This window comes from Scyliorhinus torazame, chromosome 19 (genome assembly GCF_047496885.1).
Source record: "Scyliorhinus torazame isolate Kashiwa2021f chromosome 19, sScyTor2.1, whole genome shotgun sequence".
Classification (NCBI taxonomy): domain Eukaryota; kingdom Metazoa; phylum Chordata; class Chondrichthyes; order Carcharhiniformes; family Scyliorhinidae; genus Scyliorhinus; species Scyliorhinus torazame.
The window spans coordinates 45,582,936-45,609,513 of record NC_092725.1 but is presented as its reverse complement, the minus strand read 5'-3'; the positions used below and the strand labels follow the sequence as shown (position 1 = coordinate 45,609,513).

Genomic DNA, 26,578 nt, shown 5'->3' with positions numbered 1-26,578 from the left:
GGATTTGGTACTTGGTAATGAACCAGGGCAAGTGATGGGTTTGTTAGTGGGGGAGCATTTTGGAGATAGTGACCACAATTCTGTGACTTTCACTTTAGGAATGGAGAGGGATAGGTGCGTGCAACAGGGCAAGGTTTACAATTGGGGGATGGGTAAATACGATTTTGTCAGACAAGAATTGAAGTGCATAGGTTGGGAACATAGGCTGTCAGGGAAGGACACAAGTGAAATGTGGAACTTGTTCAAGGAACAGGTATTGTGTGTCCTTGATATGTATATCCCTGTCAGGCAGGGAAGAGATGGTCGAGTGAGGGAACCATGGTTGACAAAAGATGCTGAATGTCTTGTTAAGAGGAAGAAGGAGACTTATGTAAGGCTGAGGAAACAAGGTTCAGACAGGGTGCTGGAGGGATACAAGATAGCCAGGAGGGAACTGAAGAAAGGGATTAGGAGAGCTAAGAGAGGGCATGAACAATCTTTGGCGGGTAGGATCAAGGAAAAGCCTTTTACACATATGTGAGAAATATGAGAATGACTACAGCGAGGGTAGGTCCGATCAAGGACAGTAGCGGGAGATTGTGTATTGAGTCTGAAGAGATATGAGAGGTCTTGAACGAGTACTTTTCTTCTGTATTTACAAATGAGAGGGTCCATATTGTTGGAGAGAACAGTGTGAAACAGACTGGTAAGCTCGAGGAAATACTTGTTAGGAAGGAAGATGTGTTGGACATTTTGAAAAACTTGAGGATAGACAAGTCCCCCGGGCCTGACGGGATATATCCAAGGATTCTATGGGAAGCAAGAGATGAAATTGCAGAGCCGTTGGCAATGATCTTTTCGTCCTCACTGTCAACAGGGGTGGTACCAGTGGATTGGAGAGTGGTGAATGTTGTGCCCCTGTTCAAAAAAGAGGCTAGGGATAACCCTGGGAATTACAGGCCAGTTAGTCTTACTTCGGTGGTAGGCAAAGTAATAGAAAGGGTACTGAAGAATAGGATTTCTGAGCATCTGGAAAGACACTGCTTGATTAGGGATAGTCATCACGGATTTGTGAGGGGTAGGTCTTGCCTTCCAAGTCTTATTGAATTCTTTGAGGAGGTGACCAAGCATGTGGATGAAGGTAAAGCAGTGGATGTAGTGTACATGGATTTTAGTAAGACATTTGATAAGGTTCCCCATGGTAGGCTTATGCAGAAAGTAAGGAGGCATGGGATAGTGGGAAATTTGGCCAGTTGGATAACGAACTGGCTAACCGATAGAAGTCAGAGAGTGGTGATGGATGGCAAATATTCAGCCTGGATTGCAGTTACCAGTGGCGTACCGCAGGGATCAGTTCTGGGTCCTCTGCTGTTTGTGATTTTCATTCATGACTTGGATGAGAGAGTTGAAGGGTGGGTCAGTAAATTTGCAGACGTTACGAAGATTGGTGGAGTTGTGGATAGTGAGGAGGGCTGTTGTCAGCTGCAAAGAGCCATAGGTAGGATGCAGAGCTGGGCTGAGAAGTGGCAGATGGAGTTTAACCCTGAAAAGTGTGAGGTTGTCCATTTTGGAAGGACAAATATGAATGCAGAATACAGGGTTAAAGGTAGAGTTCTTGGCAATGTGGAGGAGCAGAGAGATCTTGGGGTCTAGGTTCATATATCTTTGAAAGTTGCCACTCAAGTGGATAGAGCTGTGAAGAAGGCCTATGGTGTGCTCGCGTTCATGAACAGAGGGATTGAATTTAAGAGCCGAGAGGTGATGATGCAGCTGTACAAAACTTTGGTAAGGCCACATTTGGAGTACTGTGTACAGTTCTGGTCGCCTCACATTAGGAAGGATGTGGAAGCTTTGGAAAAGGTGCAAAGGAGATTTACCAGGATGTTGCCTGGACTGGAGAGTAGGTCTTACGAGGAAAGGCTGAGGGTGCTAGGCCTTTTCTCATTAGAACGGAGAAGGATGAAGGGGGACTTGATAGAGGTTAATAAGATGATCAGGGGAATAGATAGAGTAGACGCTCAGAGACTTTTCCCCCGGGTGGAACAAACCATTACAAGGTGACATAAATTTAAGGTGAATGGTGGAAGATATAGGGGGGATGTCAGAGAGTAGGTTCTTTACCCAGAGAGTAGCTGGGGCATGGAATGCACTGCCTGTGGAAGTAGTTGAGTCGGAAATATTAGGGACCTTCAAGCAGCTACTGGATAGGTACATGGATTACGGTAGAATGCTATCGTATAGATTAATTTGTTCTTAAGGGCAGCACGGTAGCATTGTGGATAGCACAATTGCTTCACAGCTCCAGGGTCCCAGTTTCGATTCCGGCTTGGGTCACTGTCTGTGCGGAGTCTGCACATCCTCCCCGTGTGTGCGTGGGTTTCCTCCGGGTGCTCCGGTTTCCTCCCACAGTCCAAAGATGTGCAGGTTAGGCGGATTGGCCATGATAAATTGCCCTTAGTGTCCACAATTGCCCTTAGTGTTGGGTGGGGTTACTGGGTTATGGGGATAGGGTGGGCGTGTTGACCTTGGGTAGGGTGCTCTTTCCAAGAGCTGGTGCAGACTCGATGGGCCAAATGGCCTCCTTCTGCACGGTAAATTCTATGATACTCTATGATTAACCTAGGACAAAGATTCGGTACAACATCGTGGGCCGAAGGGCCTGTTCTGTGCTGTATTTTTCTATGTTCTATGTTGAGTCTGGAGAAGGGTGTGTAGGTAGCCTGGGTCACATTGAGATCCAAAAAGACGAGGTGTTGGGCGTCTTGAAAAATATTAAGTCCACAGGGCCTGATGGGATCTACCCCAGAATATTGAAGGAGGCAAACGAGGAAATTGCTGGGGACTTGACAGAAATCTTTGGATCCTCACTGTCTTCACGACATGTCCCGGAGGACTGGAGAATAGCCAATGTTGTTCCTTTGTTTAAGAAGGGTAGCAAGGATAATTCAGGGAACTACAGGCCAGTGAGCCTTATGTCCGTGGTAGGGAAATTACTGGAGAGAATTCTTCGAGACAGGATCTACTCCCATTTGGAAGCAAGTGGTCGTATTAGCGAGAGGCAGCATGGTTTTGTGAAGGGGAGGTCGTGTCTCACTAACTTGATAGAGTTTTTTGAGGAGGTCACAAAGATGATTGATGCAGGTAGGGCAGTGGATGTTGTCTATATGGACTTCAGCAAGGTCTTTGACAAGGTCCCTCATGGTAGACTGGTACAAAAGGTGAAGTCACACGGGATCAGGGGTGAGCTGGCAAGATGGATACAGAACTGACTAGGTCATAGAAGGCAGAGAGTAGCAATGGAAGGGTACTTTTCTGATTGGAGGGCTGTGACCAGTGGTGTTCCACAGGGATCAGTGCTGGGACCTTTGCTGTTCGTGTAATATATAAATGATTTGGAGGAAAATGTAACTGGTCGGATGAGTAAGTTTGCGGACATCACAAAAGTTGGTGAAATTGTGGATAGCGATGAGGACTGTCAGAGGATACAGCAGGATTTAGATTGGAGACTTGGGCGGAGAGATGGCAGATGGAGTTTAATCTGGACAAATGTGAGGTAATGCATTTCGGAGGTTGAATACAGGTAGGGAATATACAGTGAATGGTAGAGCCCTCAAGTGTATTGACAGTCAGATCTTGATGTAAAGGTCCACAGGTCACTGAAAGGGGCAACACAGGTGGAGAAGGTAGTCAAGAAGGCATATGGCATGCTTGCCTTCATTGGCCGGTGCATTCAGTATAAAAATTGGCAAGTCGTGCTGCAGCTGCATAGAACCTTAGTTAGGCCACACTTGGAGTATAGTGTTCAATTCTGGTCGCCACATTACCAGAAAGATGTGGAGGCTTTTCAGAGGGTGCAGAAGAGATTTACCAGAATGTTGCCTGGTATGGAGGACATTAGCTATGAGGAGAGGATGAATAAACTTGGTTTGTTTCTCACTGGAACGAAGGAGGTTGAGGGGCGACCTGATAGAGGTCTACAAAATCATGAGGAGCATAGACAGAGTGGATAGTCAGAGTCTTTTCCCCAGGGTAGAGGGGTCAATTACTAGGGGGCATAGGTTTAAGGTACGAGGGGCAAGGTTTAGAGGAGATGTACGAGGCAAGATTTTTACACAGAGGTTAGTGGGTGCCTGGAACTCGCTGCCGGAGGCGGTGGTGGAAGCAGGGGCGATAGCGACGTTGAAGGGGCATCTTGACAAATAGGATGGGAAAAAAAAGGATACGGACCCCGGAAGTGCAGAAGATTTTAGCTTAGACGGGCAGCATGGTCGGCGCAGGCTTGGAGGGCCGAACGGCCTGTCCCTGTGCTGTACTTTCTTTGTTCTTTGTTCTTCGTGTTACAGTGGGGAATGGAGACTGTGTTATAGTGGGGGATGGAGAATGTGGTACAGTGGGGGATGGAGACTGTGTTATAGTGGGGGATGGAGAATGTGGTACAGTGGGGGATGGAGACTGTGTTACAGTGGGGGATGGAGACTGTGTTACAGTGGGGGATGGAGACTGTGTTACAGTGGGGAATGGAGACTGTGTTACAGTGGGGAATGGAGACTGTGTTACAGTGGGGAATGGAGACTGTGTTACAGTGGGGAATGGAGACTGTGTTACAGTGGGGGATGGAGACTGTGTTACAGTGGGGGATGGAGACTGTGATACAGTGGGGGATGGAGACTGTGTTACAGTGGGGGATGGAGACTGTGTTACAGTGGGGGATGGAGACTGTGTTACAGTGGGGGAATGGAGACTGTGTTACAGTGGGGGAATGGAGACTGTGTTACAGTGGGGGAAGGAGACTGTGTAACAGTGGGGGATGGAGACTGTGTTACAGTGGGGAATGGAGACTGTGTTACAGTGGGGGATGGAGACTGTGTTACAGTGGGGGATGGAGACTGTGATACAGTGGGGGAATGGAGACTGTGTTACAGTGGGGGATGGAGACTGTGATACAGTGGGGGATGGAGACTGTGTTACAGTGGGGGATGGAGACTGTGTTACAGTGGGGGATGGAGACTGTGTTACAGTGGGGGAATGGAGACTGTGTTACAGTGGGGGAATGGAGACTGTGTTACAGTGGGGGAATGGAGACTGTGTTACAGTGGGGGAAGGAGACTGTGTTACAGTGGGGGATGGAGACTGTGATACAGTTGGGGAATTGAGACTATGTTACAGTGGGGGAATCGAGACTGTGTTACAGTGAGTCAATGGAGCCTGCGTTGTAGTGGGGATGGAGACTGTGTTACAGTGGGGGAATGGAGACTGTGTTACAGTGAGTCATGGAGCCTGCGTTGCAGTGGGGATGGAGATGGTGTTACAGTGGGGGAATGGTGACTGTGTTACAGTGGGGGATGGAGACTGTGTTACACTGCGGGATGGAGACTGAGTTACAGTGGGGGATGGAGACTGTGTTACAGTGGGGGATGGAGACTGTGTTACAGTGGGGGATGGAGACTGTGTTACAGTGGGGGATGGAGACTGTGTTACAGTGGGGGATGGAGACTGTTACAGTGGGGGATGGAGACTGTGTTACAGTGGGGGATGGAGACTGTGTTACAGTGGGGGATGGAGACTGTGATACAGTTGGGGAATTGAGACTATGTTACACTGCGGGATGGAGACTGTGTTACAGTGAGTGATGGAGCCTGTGTTGTAGTGGGGCATGGGGACTGTGTTACAGTGGGGGATGGAGACTGAGTTACAGTGGAGGATGGAGACTGTGTTACAGTGGGGGATGGAGACTGTGATACAGTTGGGGAATTGAGACTATGTTACACTGCGGGATGGAGACTGTGTTACAGTGAGTGATGGAGCCTGTGTTGTAGTGGGGGATGGAGACTGAGTTACAGTGAGTGATGGAGCCTGTGTTGTAGTGGGGGATGGAGACTGAGTTACAGTGGGGCATGGGGACTGTGTTACAGTGGGGGATGGAGACTGTGTTACAGTGGGGGATGGAGACTGTGTTACAGTGGGGGAATGGAGACTGTGTTACAGTGGGGGATGGAGACTGTGTTACAGTGGGGGATGGAGACTGTGTTACAGTGGGGGATGGAGACTGAGTTACCGTGGGGCATGGGGACTGTGTTACAGTGAGTGATGGAGCCTGTGTTGCCCAGGCCCTGGCCGACGTGGCACAGACACAGAGGGAGGTGCCCCAGTCCCAGAGGGAGATGGCGCAGTCACTGGCTGATGTGTCACAAACCCAGAAGGTGGTGGCACAATCGCAGCGTGATGTGGCGCAGTCCACTCCCTGTGCTCCATGGCCGCGAGTGTGCGGACCTTGGTCGAGGCCAGAGTGGGCCTCCAGGATTGGCAATGGCAGGTGTCAGGAGAGCCTCAGGGGACAGCGCCGCTCACCCCCCCATCCCATGGAGTAGACCATCCAAGGGAGGATAGCTGATGGAGCCGTGTCAGTGACTCCCGCAAGGGAAGTGCCAGAACACCGCAGCACCTCGGACTCACCCCCCCCCCCCCGTCCCCCCCACCCATCCTTGGTGCACCTGGTGAGCAGAACACCTCACCCAGGACACTTGAGCAGCAGCCAGGCACCCAGGTCGCAGGGCAGGAGTCACAGCAGGCCGTCTCCACTCCTGCTGTACCGTCTGGGGAACCACCAAGACGTAGCGTTAGGACCCATAAGGCCAGGAAGTTAGACACTAGTTAAGTTGGCATGGGTGCAGGGCACAGTTTAGGTATAGGGGCTCGGGCACAAATTTGAATATATTCATTCACATTAAACACCTGTTACCTCTGTTACAACCTGCCTCGTTGCTATGTCGAATGGGTGTGAGGGGTGGGCTGGTCTCGGCTGGCCGGGTGGGGGATATTGGGTGGGTGCTGGGGGAAGGGGGATATGTGCAGTCCCTGTGGGTGGCCTGGGCTCCACACTCCCGACCGTCCCCACCCCCACCACCCCAGGGATTCGATGGGACCATGTGAAATGCTACAATGGGCAGGAGTCAGACATTGCCAAACAATGTGGAGCACCAGCAGAGCGGGTTATCATCCTCCATCCCATGTACCAGAACCGCTGTTACTGCCAACCCAGGTTCCCCACCCTAGTGCAGCAGGTATGTATCATGGAGTGAGTTGCAGGTGGGGGTCGCCGGGGGGAGGGGGTGTGGGGCTGGGATGCGGTCCCCCTCCCCTCGGGTAGGTAAACCTGGAGGTGATCAGGTTGTCCAGTGCGCTTTGTCCCTGCCTCGTACGTCATGCGGCCTCCCGTGTCCTGCCTGGCCCCCATATCCTGCCCATCCTCACCTTCCTCCGCCCACCTCGTCAGACAAGGCCTGGCGTTCCTCCTCCTCCAGCACATCAGCCCTCTGCTGTGCGATATTGTGGAGGATGCAGCAGGCTGCCACAATGCGGGCGGCCCTCCCAGCATCATACTGGAGGGTCCCTCCAGAATGGTCCAGGTGCCTGAACCGCATCTTCAGAAGCCCGAAGCACCGCTCCATCACGGACCTCATTGCAGCAGGTCTCCACATCGGTCTGTGGCCTCCGGATAGGCATCATCAGCCACAACCCCAGTGGATAGCTCCTGTCACCCAGGAGCCAAACTCCCAGCTGGGGAGGGGGGGGGGGGGGGGGGGGGGGCGCGTCTCGAACATGTCAGGAATCGTCGAGTGTGCCAGGTGAAGGTGTCATGCCCACTGTCCAGGAATCGGGCACAGACGTATAATGCACAGTGGTTGGTTACATATCAGCTGCATGTTCATCGAGTGGAAATCCTTTTGGATTGTGTAGAGTTCCTGTCATCTGCAGGTGCTCATAGGGCGACATGCATCCCATCGATCACCCCTTGGTGGGCACTGGGAGTTGGTGTCCTCCCCCATACCCACGTGGTGCCAGGTGCGCCATCATCTGGCAGATTAAAAAAAAAAATTTAGAGTGCCCAATTCATTTTCTCCAATTAAGGGGCAATTTAGCGTGGCCAATCCACCTACCCTGCACATCTTTGGGTTGTGGAGGCGAAACCCACGCAGACACGGGGAGAATGTGCAAACTCCACATGGACAGTGACCCAAAGCTGGGATTGACCCTGGGACCTCGGCGCCGTGAGGCAGCAGTGCTAACCACTGCGCCACCGTGCTGCCCTATCATCAGGCAGATACGTCGCACTGTCTCTCTGCTCAGCCGGAGTCTTCAACAGCATCCCTGGTCCGGCAGGTCCTCAAAGGACAGTAGGTGCCGGTACACACAAGGTCTCATGCAGCACCTCCTTGGCACCTCCTCCTCCTCGGCCTGCTGGGTGGCTCGCTCACTGTTTGGCTGCTACATCTGGTCAGGCTCTAGCACCTGGTCACTAGCCAGTTCCGCCAGTGGGCCTGTTGCTGTTCGGTAAGGGTAGGAGTGGGCCTACTTGTGATGCCCCATACAATTCAATTGTGTGCTGACTCTCACAGGCTGTGATCAGAGTTGGCAAAGTACCAAGAGCAGACTTTCCGGAGGGAATGCACATCAGCACAGAAGCAGTGCCTTCAGGAAAGAAGTGTTTGAAAACTGGAAGAGGAAAGGTTTGGGCCTGTCCAAAACCAAGCAGTAAGACCATGTGCACATTGAGGGCAGCACGGTAGCGCAGTGATGAGCACAGTTGCTTCACAGCTCCAGGGTCCCAGGTTCGATTCCTGGCTTGGATCACTGTCTGTACGGAGTCTGCACGTTCTCCCCGTGTCTGCATGGGTTTCCTCCCACAATCCAAAGATGTGCAGGTTAGGTGGATTGGCCGTGCTAAATTGCCCTTGCTGTCCAAAAAAAGGTGGGGTGGGGTTACTGTGTTACGGGAATAGGGTGGAGATGTGGGCTTAGATAGGGTCATCTTTCACCGGTGCAGACTCGATGGGCCGAAAGACCTCCTTCTGCACTGTAAATTCTATGATCTATGATCTGGTAGGGCAGCAGTGCAACCGCGTAGGGAGATCTGGGATCAGTAATGTAGTTTAGAATATGCTTTGATTGTATTTGGAGAGAAGGACGAGAGAAGGGGATACAGTGGGGTGACTATGTAGGAGCTTCAAGTGGGACAGTCCATGTCAATGAGTTGGTTGAACTAGGTGACCCATTCTCTTCACAACCCTCATCACTGTTTCACTTTGCTGTTTGAGGAAGGGAAGCTCTCAGCACCATTAGTACTGGAGTGGAATTCCAATGGTGGCAATGAGGTGAGCGGTTGCACATGAGGTGCCTGTGGTTTTGATTTCTGGCCCTTTTGACCCATTTAACAGGTGATTTTTAAGAAGACATTGGTACAGTGTGACAGAATTACATCCCCTCTGTCAAGTGATATCTAAGGTGTATAATACTAGGAATAATTTGGGAAAGAGATCTTCGTCCAATTCGGAAGTCCCTTGAGCCTTAGAAGGGGAGAAACTGGTGGAGGTCGCTGTGGCTTCATTGCCCCCTCAATGGACGACTGAGAAGTCGGCGGACGTCTTGTCAGGTGAATTTAAGAAACAGCGACAAACGGTTGCTGATGATTTGAGGATGTGATTGAGGGTCCATGGCACCTATTCGTGCAACCTTGGACAGGTTGGGTCAGTGGGGGCAGGTACACGGGACGACAATGAAAATTAATGATCACAGTGACCGGATTGTCTCTCTGAAGGCTGAGATGGCTCTGTTGGTGGAAGAGTGGAAGGAATTATGGGTCAAAGTTGATGATCTGACCGGGGTGGAAACTGGATGTGGGGCTGTTGGGGAACCAAGTGTTCTGTGAGAAAATTGAAAAGGTAATTAAGGAATATGTAGGTTTCAACCGTACGGGTGAGGTGTCGAAGGCAGTCGTCTGGGAGGCTCTAAAGGCGGTGGTGAGGGGTGAGGTAATTTCATTTAAGGCCAGGGTGGACAAAGAGGAGAGGTTGGAGCGGCAGAGGGTAATAGATAAGATGTTGGAGGTAGATAGGAGGTATGCAGAAGATGGGGACCCGGCGAAGCTGGAAAAGAGGAAGGGATTACAGGCAAGCTTCGACCGACTGTCCACCAGGAAGGCGGTGCGCCAACTGAGACGAGCAAGGGGTGTAGTTTATGAACATGGAGATAAGTATGTTAGCAGGTCAGCTCCGGAGGGAGGCAGCGGCAAGGGAAATTCTTCAGGTGAGGGATAGAGCAGGGACGTTGGCGGTGGCTCCGGAGATGATTAACAAGGTTTTTGAGGAGTTTTATGAGAGGTTGTACAGGTCAGAGCCACTCGGGGGAGACCGGGAGATGCAGGAATTTCTAGATGGGTTGGAGTACCCGAGGCTAGGGGAGGGGGACAGGGCTACATTAGAAGGAGCAATAGTGGAACAGGTGATAAAGGATGCGATTGGGAGGATGCAGTCGGGGAAGGTGGCAGGGCCGGATGGGTTTCCGGTTGAATATTATAAAAAATTCAAGGATAAGTTGGCACCCCTGATGGTGGGGATGTTTGAGGAGGGGCTAGAGAAGGGGGTGTTGCCGCAAACCTTGGGGCAGGCATCGATTTCACTGTTGCTTAAAAAAGATAAGGATCCGACGGAGTGTGGGCCGTATCGGCCCATATCACTTCTGAATGTGGACGCAAAAGTGTTGCCGAATGTACTGGCGGGTAGGCTGGAGGAGTGCCTCCCGAAGGTGATAGGGGAGGATCAGACGGGGTTCGTGAAAGGGAGGCAGCTGTTTTTGAACATTAGGAGGGTTTTGAACGTTGTTATGGCACCGGTGGAAGGGAAGGAAACAGAGGTGGTTGTGGCATTGGACGCCGAGAAGGCGTTTGATCGGGTAGAATGGGGGTACCTGATGGCAGTGCTGGAGCGGTTTGGGATTGGACCAAGATTTGTGAACTGGGTCAATCTATTGTATAAGGAACCGAAGGCGAGTGTCCGCACAAACAATATCAGTTCGAGATACTTTTCTCTCCACCGTGGGACGAGACAGGGATGTCCTATGTCCCCCCTGCTGTTTGCACTTGCGACTGAGTCGTTGGCCATCGCATTAAGAAGTTCGGGAGCATGGAAAGGAATAGTGCGGGAGTGGATAGAGCATAGGGTCTTCTTATATGCCGACGACTTGCTGCTGTATGTGTCGGAACCGAGTGCGTCGATAGGAGGAATATTGGAGCTACTGCGGTTATTTGGGTCTTTCTCGGGGTACAAGCTGAACCTGGACAAGAGTGAGTATTTTGTGGTGTGGGGGCAGGGGTGGGGGGGCTGCCATTCCGTAGGACAGGGACCTACTTTAGGTATCTGGGGGTGCAGGTTGCCCGGGAGTGGGGGAGGCTTCGCAGGTACAACATCACTAGTTTGGTGGGGAGAGTGGAAGCCGATCTGGCAAGGTGGGATGGCCTTCCTCTGTCACTGGCAGGTCGGGTACAGGCGGTTAAAATGAATGTATTGCCACAATTTCTGTTTATTTTTCAATGCCTACCGATTTTCCTGCCAAAGTCTTTTTTCAGGGAGATTGAGGGAAGGATTACCTCGTTTATATGGGGAGGGAAGGTGGCCAGAGTGAGAAAGGTGCTGCTACAGAGGGGAAGGCAGGCAGGGGGTTTGCGTCTCCCGAACCTGATGTACTACTACTGGGTGGTGAATGTGGAGAAGGTCGGAGCTGGGTCAGAGGGGTTGATTCCCAGTGGGTCAGAATGGAGGAGAGTTTGTGCAGGAGGCCGGGGCTGAAAGCACTAGCAACAGCCGCTCCAGATAGCTCTGGGGAAATACTCAGGGTGTCCGGTAATAATAGCTTCATTGAAAATCTGGAGGCAGTTTCGCCAACACTTCGGGTTGGGTTTAGGGTCAAGGGAAATGCCGATTCGGGGGAACCACAGGTTTGAGCCAGGGAGGTGGGATGGAAATTTTCGAAAATGGGAAGAGAAGGAGATTAAGACGTTAAAAGATTTGTTTCTTCGGGGTCGGTTTGCAGGATTGAGGGAGCTGGAAGCGAAGTATGGGCTGGAGCAGGGAGAAGTGTTTAGGTACATGCAGGTTCGGGATTTTGCCAGGAAGGAGATACAGAGCTTCCCAGAGGAACCGGCCTCCACATTGTTGGAGGAGGTGCTGACGTCAAGGGGACTGGAGAAGGGGGCAGTGTCAGCGGAGTAGGGAGCTATTCTGGAAGAGATTAAGGCACCACTGGAAGGGATCAAAGCAAAGTGGGAGGAAGAGCTGGGAGAGGTTATAGAGGAGGGTGTCTGGTGTGAGGTCTCCGGAGAGTGAATGCCTCCACCTCGTGTGCGAGGTTGGGGCTGATACAGCTGAAGGTGGTATATAGAGCGCACCTCACGAGGGCGAGGATGAGCCGATTTTTTGAAGGAGTAGAAGATGTGTATGAGCGTTGGGGGGGGGGGGCTCTAATCACGTTCATGTGTTTTGGTCCTGTCCAAAGCTAGGGGAGTACTGGAAGGAGGTGTTTAGGGTAATTTCCAAGGTGGTGTGTGTGAAACTGGACCCGGGTCCCCAGGAGGCCATATTCGGGGTGTCGGACCAACCAGGATTGGAAATGGGTGCGGAGGCAGATATCATAGCCTTCGCCTCGTTGATCACCCGAAGGCGGATCCTGTTGGAATGGAGAGCAGCCCCTCCACCCTGTGCCCTGGCGTGGCTGAGGACCTGCTGGAATACTTTGACCCTTGAGAGGGTTAAGTTCGAACTGAGGGGAAGGATGGAGGGGTTCTACAAGTCATGGGCACTATTTATTATGCACTTTCAAGAACTGGATAACGTCGAACATTAGTTGGGGGGGGTGGGTGGAAGGGTTGGGGAAGGGGGGCTGTGTAGATTAAGGGTGACTACGGGTAATCCCTGATTCCTTTTTGTCATTTGTTTATGTAAACATGCGGGCTAATGTTTGGGGGTTGGTGGAAGGATGGGATCTTTGTTATTGTTATGGGGATTGACATATCTGTTGCTGATTATTGTTTATTGTTGGTGGGTGTAAATTCAGGAGAAAATGTAAAAAAGGAGGAGAATAAAAATATTTTTTAAAAAAAAATGTTGCTGATCTGGAAAATCGCTTCAGATGACAGAATTCAAGGATTGTTGGGCTGCCGGAAGGCCTGGAAGGACAAGCGCCACTGACTATGTTTCTGAGATGTTTGGGAGGTTGATGGGGCAGGGGATCTTTTCGACCTCTCCTGGGTTCGACCGGGCCCATCGATCACTGAAACAGAAACCCAGATCGTGGGAGCCACCACGGGTCATTATTGTCATCTTCCACAGGTACCTGGATAAGGAGAGGTTCTATGATGGGCAAAGAACACTCAACAGAGGGCCATCCAGTCAGAATCATCATAGAATTTACAGTGCAGAAGGAGGCCATTCGGCCCATCGAGTCTGCATCGGCCCTTACAAAGAGCACCCTACTCAAGCCCATGTATCTACCCGATCCCCATAACCCAGTAACCCCACATAACCTTTTTGGACACTAAGGGCAATTTAGCATGGCCAATCCACCTAACCTGCACATCTTTGGACTGTGGGAGGAAACCGGAGCACCCGGAGAAAACACACACGGGGAGAACGTGCAGACTCCATACAGACAGTGACCCAGCCGGGAATAGAACCTGGGACCCTGGAGCTGTGAAGCAACTGTGCTAACCACTATGCTACCGTGCTGTCCTCAGAATATATCAGGGTAAAGGTGGAAGGAAGGCATGCAGCGTTTGATAAGGCCAAGGCGGCCATCTAGAGGAGCAACGTGCGTTTTAGGATGGTGTATCCGGCTTGTCTTCATGTTACTTTCAGAGACAAAAATTATTATTTTGATATGCTGGAGGAGGTGAATTACAATTACTTTGTTAATAAACATGGATTGGTTGGGGGGAAGGGGTCGGTGGAACTGAAGGGGTTGAGGACTGTGATCCTATTTGGACATTCTTGAGTTCTCCTGTATTTGTAATTCTTGTGTCGGATGGTTGTAAAGTGCGGGAGGTGCGTTATTATAGGGTTTGCTGGTAGGGGTTGTTTCTGGGTGAATTTAGGGGTTGTTTACTGTGTTGTTAGAACTATTACAGGGAGGATATTTGGGTGTGGGTTTCTGTTTTCTTCCTGTAATAAATGGGGGCTGTTTATGGATCCATGGTGTGAAAGACTTTGTTTTCTACCCTCGGTGGGGGGGTCACCCTGCTAGCAGGTTTGCTAGTTAATGGGAGTGGAGGGGGGGAGATGGCTGTAGCTGGTTGCCTATGGGGGCAGTTTCTGTTGTTCCACAAGGTAACAAGCCTGGGTTTTGGTGTTTGTTTTGCTGGGGGACTCTATCCTTGAGGTGGACCGCCAGTACTCGAGTACCGTAACGCTGGAGCTGTTCGCAGAGAGAAAGAAATGACAGATGGATTTCACGTTGTTGTCAATGGGGAAGCCGGTGAGGCAGCTTCGATGTTTTATGAGCACTGAGAGGAGGCCAGCCGCTTGTTAATTCACCAGCCGAGGAGGCAGACTGCCTCCCAGAGATAGTTCAGGTCAGGGATTGGGTGGTGGGTTGGTTTCTACCCCAGAGAAGATCAATGAGGTGTTTGAGATCTTTTCCTGTGGGGTATATAAGTCTGAGCCTCCGGAGGATGATTCGCCAATGGTACCATTTTTAGATGAGTTGACCTTTCCTGAGGTGGAGCGGGATAGAAGGCAGGAGATGGAGATGCCGATTAGACAGGAGGAGATTTTCAACTGTATGTGTCTAATGCATCGGGTAAAGCATCGATCTGGATGGTTTCCCTGTCAAGTTTTATGAAGAGTTTTCTGGGCTACTAGTTCCACATTTGTTATCTACGTTCAACGTTTCTTTGTCTTCGGGTGTCCGATCAGCCACGCTGGTGCAGCCATCAATTTCTTTCATCTTGAAAAAGGATAAGTTTCCCATGGAGTGTGGGTCGTACCTGTAGCGCACAAAGACTCATGAGAGACGAATAGAGATGAAGTCGATGAGGCTTTATTAAGCGTGACTTGTTCCCCGCAGTTCAGTAATAGACTGGCCTGCGGGGGAGAACTCCTGGTTCTTATACTCCGCCTTCAGGGCGGAGCTAGAGGTCAACAGCCAACCAGGACCCGGGATCTGTCAGCCAATTACATCACGGCTTCACAGTCCCACATGACCCCTAATGCATACTACCACATTCACTACTTGTTAAAAATGAACCCGGCGGGGTGGTGCTTCGCATGGTGGTACAGGTTTACAAGGCTGGTCCTGGGAGGAAAAACTTTTGCATGTCATCACAGTATGTACAGCGTTTTTTTTTTTTGAACTATTTACAGTATTCGTAAGAGGGAAAAAAAATTCTCGTTAAAGTCCATAACATTCTAGTGTTACACCGATGCCACAAGTCGGTCGGGCGGTCTGGTCGTCCTTGTCGATCGCCTCAGCCCTGGTGGTGGTGGTGCTTGTTCCAGTGTTGTCGCCTCCGGGAGCTTTACGGTTTCTGCTTCAGCTTCACTTCTGGTCGGACCTGGGAGGAGGACCGATCCTCCCGGGAAGGGGGCTGTCGCGGGGTGCGCCGGTGGCAGGGAGGGGGTGATTGGTGTCGGGGGGGTGTGCGTGTTGCCGGCGGGCGCCAGATCTCGCAGGGAGACCGTGTCCTGTCGGCCGTCGGGGTACTCCACGTAGGCGTACTGCGGGTTTGCGTGGAGGAGGTGAACCCTCTCGACCAACGGGTCCGACTTGTGCGCCCGCACATGTTTCCGGAGCAAGATGGGTCCTGGGGCCGCCAGCCAGGTCGGCAGCGACGTTCCAGAGGAGGACTTCCTGGGGAAGACAAGGAGGCGCTCATGAGGCGTTTGGTTAGTAGTGGTACACAGTAGCGACCGGATGGAGTGGAGGGCATCCGGGAGGACCTCCTGCCACCGTGAAACTGGGAGATCCCTGGACCGTAGGGCCAGTAGGACGATCTTCCAGACCGTGCCGTTCTCCCTCTCTACTTGCCCGTTCCCCCGGGGGTTGTAGCTGGTCGTCCTGCTCGAGGCTATACCCTTGCTGAGCAGGAACTGGCGCAGCTCGTCACTCATGAAGGAGGACCCCCTGTCGCTATGGACGTATGCGGGGCAACCGAACAGTGTGAATATGGTGTTCAGGGCTTTAATGACTGTGGCCGCGGTCATGTCAGAGCAGGGGATGGCGAAGGGGAAACGGGAGTACTCGTCCACCACGTTCAGGAAGTACGTGTTGCGGTCGGTGGAGGGGAGGGGCCCTTTGAAATCCAGACTGAGGCGTTCAAAGGGACGGGAGGCCTTGATCAGGTGCGCACTATCCGGCCTGGAAAAATGCGGTTTGCACTCTGCGCAGATGTGGCAGTTCCTTGTGACTGTATGGACCTCCTCCACGGAGTAGGGGAGGTTGCGGGACTTTATAAAATGGTAGAACCGAGTGACCCCCGGGTGGCAGAGGTCCTCGTGGAGGGTTTGGAGACGGTTAATTTGTGCGTTGGCACATGTGCCGCGGGATAGGGCATCGGACGGCTCGTTCAGCTTTCCGGGACGGTACAAGATCTCATAGTTGAAGGTGGAGAGTTTGATCCTCCACCTTAAGATCTTGTCATTTTTAATTTTGCCCCGCTGTGCATTATCGAACATGAAAGCTACCGACCGTTGGTCAGTGAGGAGAGTGAATCTCCTGCCGGCCAGGTAATGCCTCCAATGTCGCACAGCTTCCACTATGGCTTGGGCTTCCTTTTCCACTGAGGAGTGGCGGATTTCTGAGGCGTGGAGGGTTCGGGAGAAAAAGGCCACGGGTCTGCCCGCTTGGTTAAGGGTGGCCGCCAGAGCTACGTCGGAGGCGTCGCTCTCGACCTGGAAGGGGAGGGACTCATCGATGGCGCGCATCGTGGCCTTTGCGATATCCGCTTTGATGCGGCTGAAGGCCTGGCAAGCCTCTGTCGACAGAGGGAAGGTCGTGGTCTGTATTAGGGGGCGGGCCTTGTCTGCGTACTGGGGGACCCACTGGGCGTAATATGAAAAGAACCCCAGGCAGCGTTTTAGGGCTTTTGAGCAGTGAGGGAGGAAAAATTCCATGAGGGGGCGCATACGTTCGGGGTCGGGGCTTATTATCCCATTGCGCACTACATATCCCAAGATGGCTGGCTGGTTTGTGCTAAAAACGCACTTGTCCTCGTTGTATGTGAGGTTCAAGGCTTTAGCGGTCTGGAGGAATTTTTGGAGGTTGGCGTCGTGGTCCTGCAGATGGTTACATTGTCGAGATACGGGAACGTGGCCTGCAACCCGTGTTGATCAACCATTCGGTCCATCTCTCGTTGGAAGACCGAGACCCCGTTTGTGACGCCAAATGGGACCCTTAGGAAGTGGTACAATCGCCCGTCTGCCTCGAAGGCTGTGTACTTGCGGTCACTTGGGCGGATGGGGAGCTGATGGTAGGCGGACTTGAGGTCCACGGTGGAGAAGACCTTATATTGGGCAATCCGATTGACCATGTCGGATATGCGGGGGAGAGGGTACGCATCTAGCTGTGTGTACCTGTTGATGGTCTGGCTATAGTCTATGACCATCCTTTGCTTCTCCCCTGTCTTTACTACTACCACCTGTGCTCTCCAGGGACTATTGCTGGCCTGGATTATGCCTTCCTTCAGTAGCCGCTGGACTTCGGACCGAATGAATGTCCGGTCCTGGGCGCTGTACCGTCTGCTCCTAGTGGCGACGGGTTTGCAATCCGGGGTGAGGTTTGCAAACAAGGATGGGGGCTCAACCTTGAGGGTTGCGAGGCCGCAGATAGTGAGTGGGGTATTGGGCCGCCGAATTTGAAAGTTAGGCTCTGCAGGTTGCACTGGAAGTCTAATCCCAGTAATGTGGGCGCGCAGAGTTGGGGAAGGACGTAGAGCCTGTAGTTTTTGAACTCCCTCCCTTGCACCGTTAGGGTCACTATGCAGAAGCCTTTGATCTGTACGGAGTGGGATCCTGCAGCTAGGGAAATCTTTTGCGCACTGGGACGGATGGTCAAAAAACAGCGTCTTACCGTGTCGGGGTGGATGAAGCTTTCTGTGCTCCCGGAGTCGACCAGGCATGGTGTCTCGTGCCCGTTGATCAGCACCGTTGTTGTCGTCGTCTGGAGCCTCCGGGGCCGTGCTTGGTCCAGCGTCATTGAGGCCAGACGTGGTCGTAGTGCTTCAGCGTCTTCCTCGAACCCCGTTGAGCCTTCGATGCTGGGGTCCATTGTTGCCGTCCAAGATGGCGGCGGGGGTGAACAAAATGGCCGCCCCCATGCATAGCACATGGCTGGGGGGTCACAAGATGGCGGGGGGGTGGACAAAATGGCCACCCCCATGCGTCGCACAGGGCTGGGGGGTCCCAAGATGGCGGCGCCCCTCCTCCCCTCAGGGTGGCCGGGACCCAAAATGGCGGCGCCTGCGGGTCGCACATGGGGCGCTGGGGGGGGTTGGGGAGCGTTTGAAACGCGCAGGACTCCTTGTTCTCCGGGGACAGCGGTGGCCGGGACCCAAAATGGCTGCGCCTGCGGGTCGTACATGGGGCGCTGGGGGGGTTGGGGAGCGTTAGAAACGCGCAGGACTCCTTCTTCTCCTGGGACAGCGGCGACCTCCCGGGACCAGCACACAGCCGCGAAATGGCCCTTTTTCCCGCAGCTCTTGCAAATCGCTGCGTGGGCCGGGCAGCGCTGCCGGGGGTGTTTCGCCTGGCCGCAGAAATAGCAGAGGGCTCCTCCGGGACGACTTGGCGTCTGAACCGCGCAAGCCTGTGGGGTGGGGGGGGGTTTGTCGCGACGGGGGTCCACGGAGCCCAAGGGGCTGCCGCGCGGTCGGGGCCGTACGCGCGGGCGTTTCGCGCGGCCACATCTAGGGAGGCTGCAAGGGCCCGTGCCTCTGAGAGCCCTAACGACTCTTTTTCTAAAAGTCTTTTGGCGGATTTGGGGAGAGTTCATACCTGCCACAAAAGCATCGCGAATTAACATGCCCGTGTGTTCAATCGCGTTTACCGGCTGGCAGCTGCAGGCCCGTCCCAAAATTAGCAGCGCGGCGTAGAATTCGTCAAGCGATTCTCCGGGACTTTGCCGTCTCATTGCGAGTTGGTAGCGTGCGTAGATCTGGTTCACTGGGCGAACATAGATGCTCTTTAGTGCTGCGAACGCCGTCTGGAAATCCTCTGCGTCTTCGATGAGAGGGAAAATTTCCGGGCTTACCCTCGAGTGCAGGACCTGTAGTTTCTGGTCTTCTGTGACCCGGCCGGGGGCCGTTCGGAGGTAGGCCTCGAAACAAGTCTGCCAGTGTTTAAAAACTGCTGCTGAGTTCACTGCGTGGGGGCTGATCCTCAGGCATTCCGGGATGATCCTGAGCTCCATAGTCCTTTAAGCACGCTTAATGAATGGTAGCGCACAAAGACTCACGAGAGACGAATAGAGATGAAGTCGATGAGGCTTTATTAAGCGTGACTTGTTCCCCGCAGTTCAGTAACAGACTGGCCTGCGGGGGAGAACTCCTGGTTCTTATACTCCGCCTTCAGGGCGGAGCTAGAGGTCAACAGCCAACCAGGACCCGGGATCTGTCAGCCAATGACATCACGGCTTCACAGTCCCACATGACCCCTAATGCATACTACCACAGTACCAAACCAGTTTCTCCATTTAATGTTGATGCTAAACTGTTAGCGAAGGTGCTGGCTGGCAATTTGTTTGAAGCCTTGCCTGCACAGGGGGTAGTTTCAGAGGAGCTGACAGGGTTTGTTAAGGGCCGGAAGCTGTTGGCTAACATTAAGAGTATTGAATTTGGAACTGTCGCCTTCCTCAGTGACCAAGCCGGAGGTGATTACTCGATGGACAGGGAGAAGGCATTTGATTTTCAAGGTTATGGAGTGATTTGGATTTGTTATATCCTGGGTTAGGCTTTTGTCGAGGGCTCCCAACATGAGTGTCCGTACCAATGCTCTGAGCTTGGGCTATTTTCGATTGAACAGGGGTACAAGGCAGGGGTGCCCATTATCCCTGCTGCTGTTTGCTTTAGCAATTGAGCCGTTGGCCATTGCGCTCAGATCATCTTCTAAGTGAAGCGGGGTAGAGCAGGGAGGGAGCAAAGTGTCTCCCTGCACTCTGAAGATTTGTTGTTATGTATTACGGACCCTCTCTCCAATGTGGGAGATAATGGAGATGCTCAGAAAGTTTTTTTTTTTCTCAGGGTATAAGTTAAACTTTGGAACAAGTGAATTCTTACCAATTTTTACAGATGCATCCTATCTGGCTGCATCATAGCCTGGTATGGCAACTGTTCAGCCCGAGACTGTAAGAAACTTCAGAGAATTGTAACACAGCCCAGTCCATCATGCAAAACCGCCTGTCTACACCTCCCACTGCCTTGGGAAAGCAGGCCGCATAATCAAAGACCCCTCCCACCCAGTTACTCACTCTTCCAACCTCTTCCATCGGGTAGAAAATACAAAGTCTGAGAACACGCACTAACAGATTCAAAAACAGCTTCTTCCCCACTGTTACCAGACTCCTAAACAACCTCTTATGGACTGAACTGGTCTGACCACGCATCCTTTCTACTGAGTAGTATCACACTCCGTAGGCTTCACCCGGTGTCTGTGTCTCTGTATTTACATTGTGCAGCTATCGTATGTCCTACTTTTTCATGTATGGAAAGATCTGTGTGGACTGTACGCAGAACAATACTTTTCACTGTACCTCGGTACATAGAACATAGAACATAGAACAATACAGCGCAGTACAGGCCCTTCGGCCCACGATGTTGCACCGAAACAAAAGCCATCTAACCTACACTATGCCATTATCATCCATATGTTTATCCAATAAACTTTTAAATGCCCTCAATGTTGGCGAGTTCACTACTGTAGCAGGTAGGGCATTCCACGGCCTCACTACTCTTTGCGTAAAGAACCTATCTCTGACCTCTGTCCTATATCTATTACCCCTCAGTTTAAAGTTATGTCCCCTCGTGCCAGCCATATCCATCCGCGGGAGAAGGCTCTCACTGTCCACCCTATCCAACCCCCTGATCATTTTGTATGCCTCTATTAAGTCTCCTCTTAACCTTCTTCTCTCCAACGAAAACAACCTCAAGTCCATCAGCCTTTCCTCATAAGATTTTCCCTCCATACCAGGCAACATCCTGGTAAATCTCCTCTGCACCCGCTCCAAAGCCTCCACGCCCTTCCTATAATGCGGTGACCAGAACTGTACGCAATACTCCAAATGCGGCCGTACCAGAGTTCTGTACAGCTGCAACATGACCTCCCGACTCCGGAACTCAATCCCTCTACCAATAAAGGCCAACACTCCATAGGCCTTCTTCACAACCCTATCAACCTGGGTGGCAACTTTCGGGGATCTATGTACATGGACACCTAGATCCCTCTGCTCATCCACACTTTCAAGAATTTTACCATGAGCCAAATATTCCGCATTCCTGTTATTCCTTCCAAAGTGAATCACCTCACACTTCTCTACATTAAACTCCATTTGCCACCTCTCAGCCCAGCTCTGCAGCTTATCTATATCCCTCTGTAACCTGCTACATCCTTCCACACTATCGACAACACCACCGACTTTAGTATTGTCTGCAAATTTACTCACCCACCCTTCTGCGCCTTCCTCTAGGTCATTGATAAAAATGACAAACAGCAACGGCCCCAGAACAGATCCTTGTGGTACTCCACTTGTGACTGTACTCCATTCTGAACATTTCCCATCAACCACCACCCTCTGTCTTCTTTCAGCTAGCCAATTTCTGATCCACATCTCTAAATCACCCTCAATCCCCAGCCTCCGTATTTTTTGCAATAGCCTACCGTGGGGAACCTTATCAAACGCTTTGCTGAAATCCATATACACCACATCAACTGCTCTACCCTCGTCTACCTGTTCAGTCACCTTCTCAAAGAACTCAATAAGGTTTGTGAGGCATGACCTACCCTTCACAAAGCCATGCTGACTATCCCTGATCATATTATTCCTATCTAGATGATTATAAATCTTGTCTCTTATAATCCCCTCCAAGACTTTACCCACTACAGACGTGAGGCTCACCGGTCTATAGTTGCCGGGGTTGTCTCTGCTCCCCTTTTTGAACAAAGGGACCACATTTGCTGTCCTCCAGTCCTCTGGCACTATTCCTGTAGCCAATGATGACATAAAAATCAAAGCCAAAGGTCCAGCAATCTCTTCCCTGGCCTCCCAGAGAATCCTAGGATAAATCCCATCAGGTCCCGGGGACTTATCTATTTTCAGCCTGTCCAGAATTGCCAACACCTCTTCCCTACGTATCTCAATGCCATCTATTCTATTAGCCTGGGGCTCAGCATTCTCCTCCACAACATTATCTTTTTCCTGAGTGAATACTGACAAAAAATATTCATTTAGTATCTCGCCTATCTCTTCAGACTCCACACACAATTTCCCATCCCTGTCCTTGACTGGTCCTACTCTTTCCCTAGTCATTCGCTTATTCCTGACATACCTATAGAAAGCTTTTGGGTTTTCCTTGATCCTTCCTGCCAAATACTTCTCATGTCCCCTCCTTGCTTGTCTTAGCTCTCTCTTTAGATCCTTCCTCGCTACCTTGTAACTATCCATTGCCACAACCGAAACTTCACACTTCATCTTCACATAGGCCTCCTTCTTCCTCTTAACAAGAGATTTCACTTCCTTGGTAAACCACGGTTCCCTCGCTCGACGCCTTCCTCCCTGTCTGACCGGTACATACTTATCAAGAACACGCAGTAGCTGATCCTTGAACAAGCCCCACTGATCCAGTGTGCCCAACACTTGCAGCCTACTTCTCCACCTTATCCCCCCCAAGTCACGTCTAATGGCATCATAATTGCCCTTCCCCCAGCTATAACTCTTGCCCTGCGGCGTATACTTATCCCTTTCCATCATTAACGTAAACGTCACCGAATTGTGGTCACTGTCCCCAAAGTGCTCTCCTACATCCAAATCCAACACCTGGCCTGGTTCATTACCCAAAACCAAATCCAACGTGGCCTCGCCTCTTGTTGGCCTGTCAACATATTGTTTCAGGAAACCCTCCTGCACACACTGTACAAAAAACGACCCATCTATTGTACTCGAACTATATCTTTTCCAGTCAATATTTGGAAAGTTAAAGTCTCCCATAATAACTACCCTGTTACTTTCGCTCATATCCAGAATCATCTTCGCCATCCTTTCCTCTACATCCCTAGAACTATTAGGAGGCCTATAAAAAACTCCCAACAGGGTGACCTCTCCTTTCCTGTTTCTAACTTCAGCCAATACTACCTCGGAAGAAGAGTCCCCATCTAGCATCCTCTCCGCCACCGTAATACTGCTCTTGACTAGCAGCGCCACACCTCCCCCTCTTTTGCCTCCTTCTCTGAGCTTACTAAAACACCTAAACCCCGGAACCTGCAACATCCATTCCTGTCCCTGCTCTATCCATGTCTCCGAAATGGCCACAGCATCGAAGTCCCAGGTACCAACCCATGCTGCCAGTTCCCCTACCTTATTTCGTATACTCCTGGCATTGAAGTAGACACACTTCAAACCACCTACCTGAACACTGGCCCCCTCCTGCGACGTCAAATCTGTGCTCCTGACCTCTATACTCTCATTCTCCCTTACCCTAAAACTACAATCCAGGTTCCCATGCCCCTGCTGCATTAGTTTAAACCCCCCCAAAGAGCACTAACAAATCTCCCCTCCAGGATATTTGTGCCCCGCAGGTTCAGATGTAGACCATCCTGTCTGTAGACGTCCCACCTTCCCCAGAAAGAGCCCCAGTTATCCAGAAATCTGAATCCCTCCCGCCTGCACCATTCCTGTAGCTGTGGTCCCAATGTGGTCCCAATCGCGTACCAGGCCATCCGGAGGCCCCCCTGGGAACGGAGCGCACCCCCCCCCCCCCACAGGCCACCCCCATGCCTTTGCGACGAGTACCCGGCGGCAGCGACCAGGTGTGGATGGCGCCGGATGGACTAGGCCGTTTACGAGCGGCCGCTCGGCCCATCCGGGCCGGAGAATCGCCGCTCGCCATTTGCGGCGATTCTCCAGGCGGCCCGGCGCGATTCGCTGGTTTCGGGGGAGTGGGAGAATCGCGTGCAGGGGTCGGGGGTGGCGTGGCGCAATTCGCGCGGCGCCCCGACGATTCTCCCACCCAGCGGGGATGGGGTGAATACCTCCCCGTAGGTTTATACCGTCTGGTCTAGATTCCACATTCAGAACATGGAGAGGGAAGGATTTAGAGAGGTTTCAGACCTGTTTTTGGAGAGTTAGGTTTGTTGGTGTCGAGGAGATTTCAGGGAAGTTCCAGCTTCCGAGAGGGAATGTATTTGGATACCAGCAGGTGCGAGACTTTGTGCTAAGGAGCTTCCTTCATTTCACCTTGTGCTGGCGCCTTCATTATGGGTAGGATTCAGTCTTTGGATGAGCTAGGGGAGGGAAGGATCTCAGACATTTATGGGCAGAAGTTGGCAATGGAGAGGCCCCTTTGGAAGAAGTAAAGAGGAAGTGGGAGGATGAATTGGGGGTGGTCTTCGGGGGGGGGGATTGTGTGTGGAGAAAAGCTCTCCATAGAATCAACACCTCTTGTGTGAGGTTAAGTTTGATACAGTTTAAGGTGGTGCATAGGTTGCACTTGACTAAGGCGCGTATGAGCGGGTGGAGGACAGGTGTGAGAGATGTTCTAGGGAGTCAGGGAACCATACGCACATGTTTTGTCATGCCCCAGGCTTGTTGATTTTTGGGTCTGCTTTTTCGAAACAATGTCAGGGGTTCTAGGTATTAAGGTGGAGCTGTGGCTGATGGTGGCCACCTCTGGAGTTTCGGACTTGCTGGAGCTGCAGGAGGGGAAGAAGGCTGAAGTCTTGGCCTTACATCTCTCTAATAGCCCGGAGGCGAGGCTTGCTCAAGTGTAGGCCCCAGTGCCGCCTAAGGCTTTGGCTTGGTTCAGGGACCTGGAGGATTTTCTGCACCTGGAGAAGATTACGCACTGTGAGAGGATTGGGTTCAACTCAGGGTGACAGCGGTTCATTACCTTTTTTAAGAAGCTGGTTACTGTCAGCTGTTAGTGGGGAAGGGGGGGCGGTGAGTTTTGTCTGTTTGGTACAGCTTTCTTTGTGGGTGGGGTGAAGTCCAGGGGATTAGGAAGGATTAGTCTTAGTGCAAAGTAGGGTTAGGTTGGATGGGGTTATGATGGGGATGTTTTTGCTGTAATAATGTAAAATTTCTTTTATATTTTATAAACAAACATAGTTGAATAAAATTATATATATTTTTAAGTAGATTGTGGATAACCCTCAATCAGAACACTGGTTATTGGCACCAGTGGTACATGGGGATGAGTGGAGCCCTGGGGGCACCATGGCACCCTTTATTCCAGGACCCCTTCCCGAGCCTCTCTTCTACAAATCTACACAAGCCAAGGTGGGAACTGCTAGGGCGTTCCTGAACTGGAGACACCTGCGGAGGGGGTAGTGATTCTAAAATATTCAGGAGACGGAATTCACCACCATTGTTCGGCAGGTTGCTGGGAACGTTTCTGAAATTTGGCAGGTATACAAGGCCTTGAAGCGAACAATAAAGACACAAACCATTCTGAAGGTCCCACACTTTGATAGTTCGATCGCGCGAGCCAGTGTAGATTTGACGATCATCCTGGGAGAACGCAGCACAGATCACACCTTGAAAGAACAGGCCCTGATTGGATGAGAAAAATGGGCTGTCAGCATGGGCTTTCTTGAGTGAAATTTCTAACAGTTTCTGCAATAACAATGATCTCCAATTGCTGAGCAGGTCAGTGAGGGAAGATCTGACTCAGTACATAACTCCCACATAGTACATGGGGTGGATAGGGTACATAACTCCCACATAATACATGGGGTGGATAGGATACATGGCTCCCACATAGTACATGGGGTGGATAGGATACATGGCTCCCACATAGTACATGGGGTGGATAGGATACATGGCTCCCACATAGTACATGGGGTGGATTAGGATACATGGCTCCCACATAGTACATGGGGTGGATAGGGTACATAGCTCCCACGTAATACATGGGGTGGATAGGATACATAGCTTCCACACAGTACATGGGATGGATAGGGTACATGGCTCCCACACAGTACATGGGTGGACATGGTACATAGCTCCCACATAGTACATGGGGTGGATAGGGTACATAGCTCCCACGTAATACATGGGGTGGATAGGATACATAGCTTCCACACAGTACATGGGGTGGATAGGGTACATGGCTCCCACATAATACATGGGATGGATAGGGTACATAGCTCCCACACAGTACATGGGGTGGATAGGGTACATGGCTCCCACACAGTACATGGGGTGGATAGGGTACATAGCTCCCACACAGTACATGGGGTGGATAGGGTACATGGCTCCCACATAGTACATGGGATGGATAGGGTACATAGCTCCCACACAGTACATGGGGTGGATAGGGTACATGGCTCCCACTTAGTACATGGGATGGATAGGGTACATAGCTCTTACATAGTACATGGGATGGATAGGGTACATGGCTCCCACACAGTACATGGGTGGATATGGTACAAAGCTCCCACATAGTACATGGGATGGATAGGGTACATAGCTCTTACATAGTACATGGGATGGATAGGGTACATAGCTCCCACGTAATACATGGGGTGGATAGAGATGTGGGAGCTATGCCCCCTATGTTCTCCCAGCTCAT

The 26,578-nt window shown here is 51.6% G+C and overlaps 1 protein-coding gene across 1 annotated transcript in view; it reads right to left on the bottom strand.

Moving 5' to 3' along the window:
- nwd1 (NACHT and WD repeat domain containing 1) overlaps positions 1 to 26,578 on the bottom strand; it is a 192,145-nt gene that overhangs the window by 3,710 nt on the left and 161,857 nt on the right. Inside the window, exon 17 of the mRNA XM_072485462.1 lies at positions 25,452 to 25,557. Coding sequence (XP_072341563.1) covers positions 25,452 to 25,557 — 106 coding nt within the window. The remainder of the gene's footprint in view (positions 1 to 25,451; positions 25,558 to 26,578) is intronic.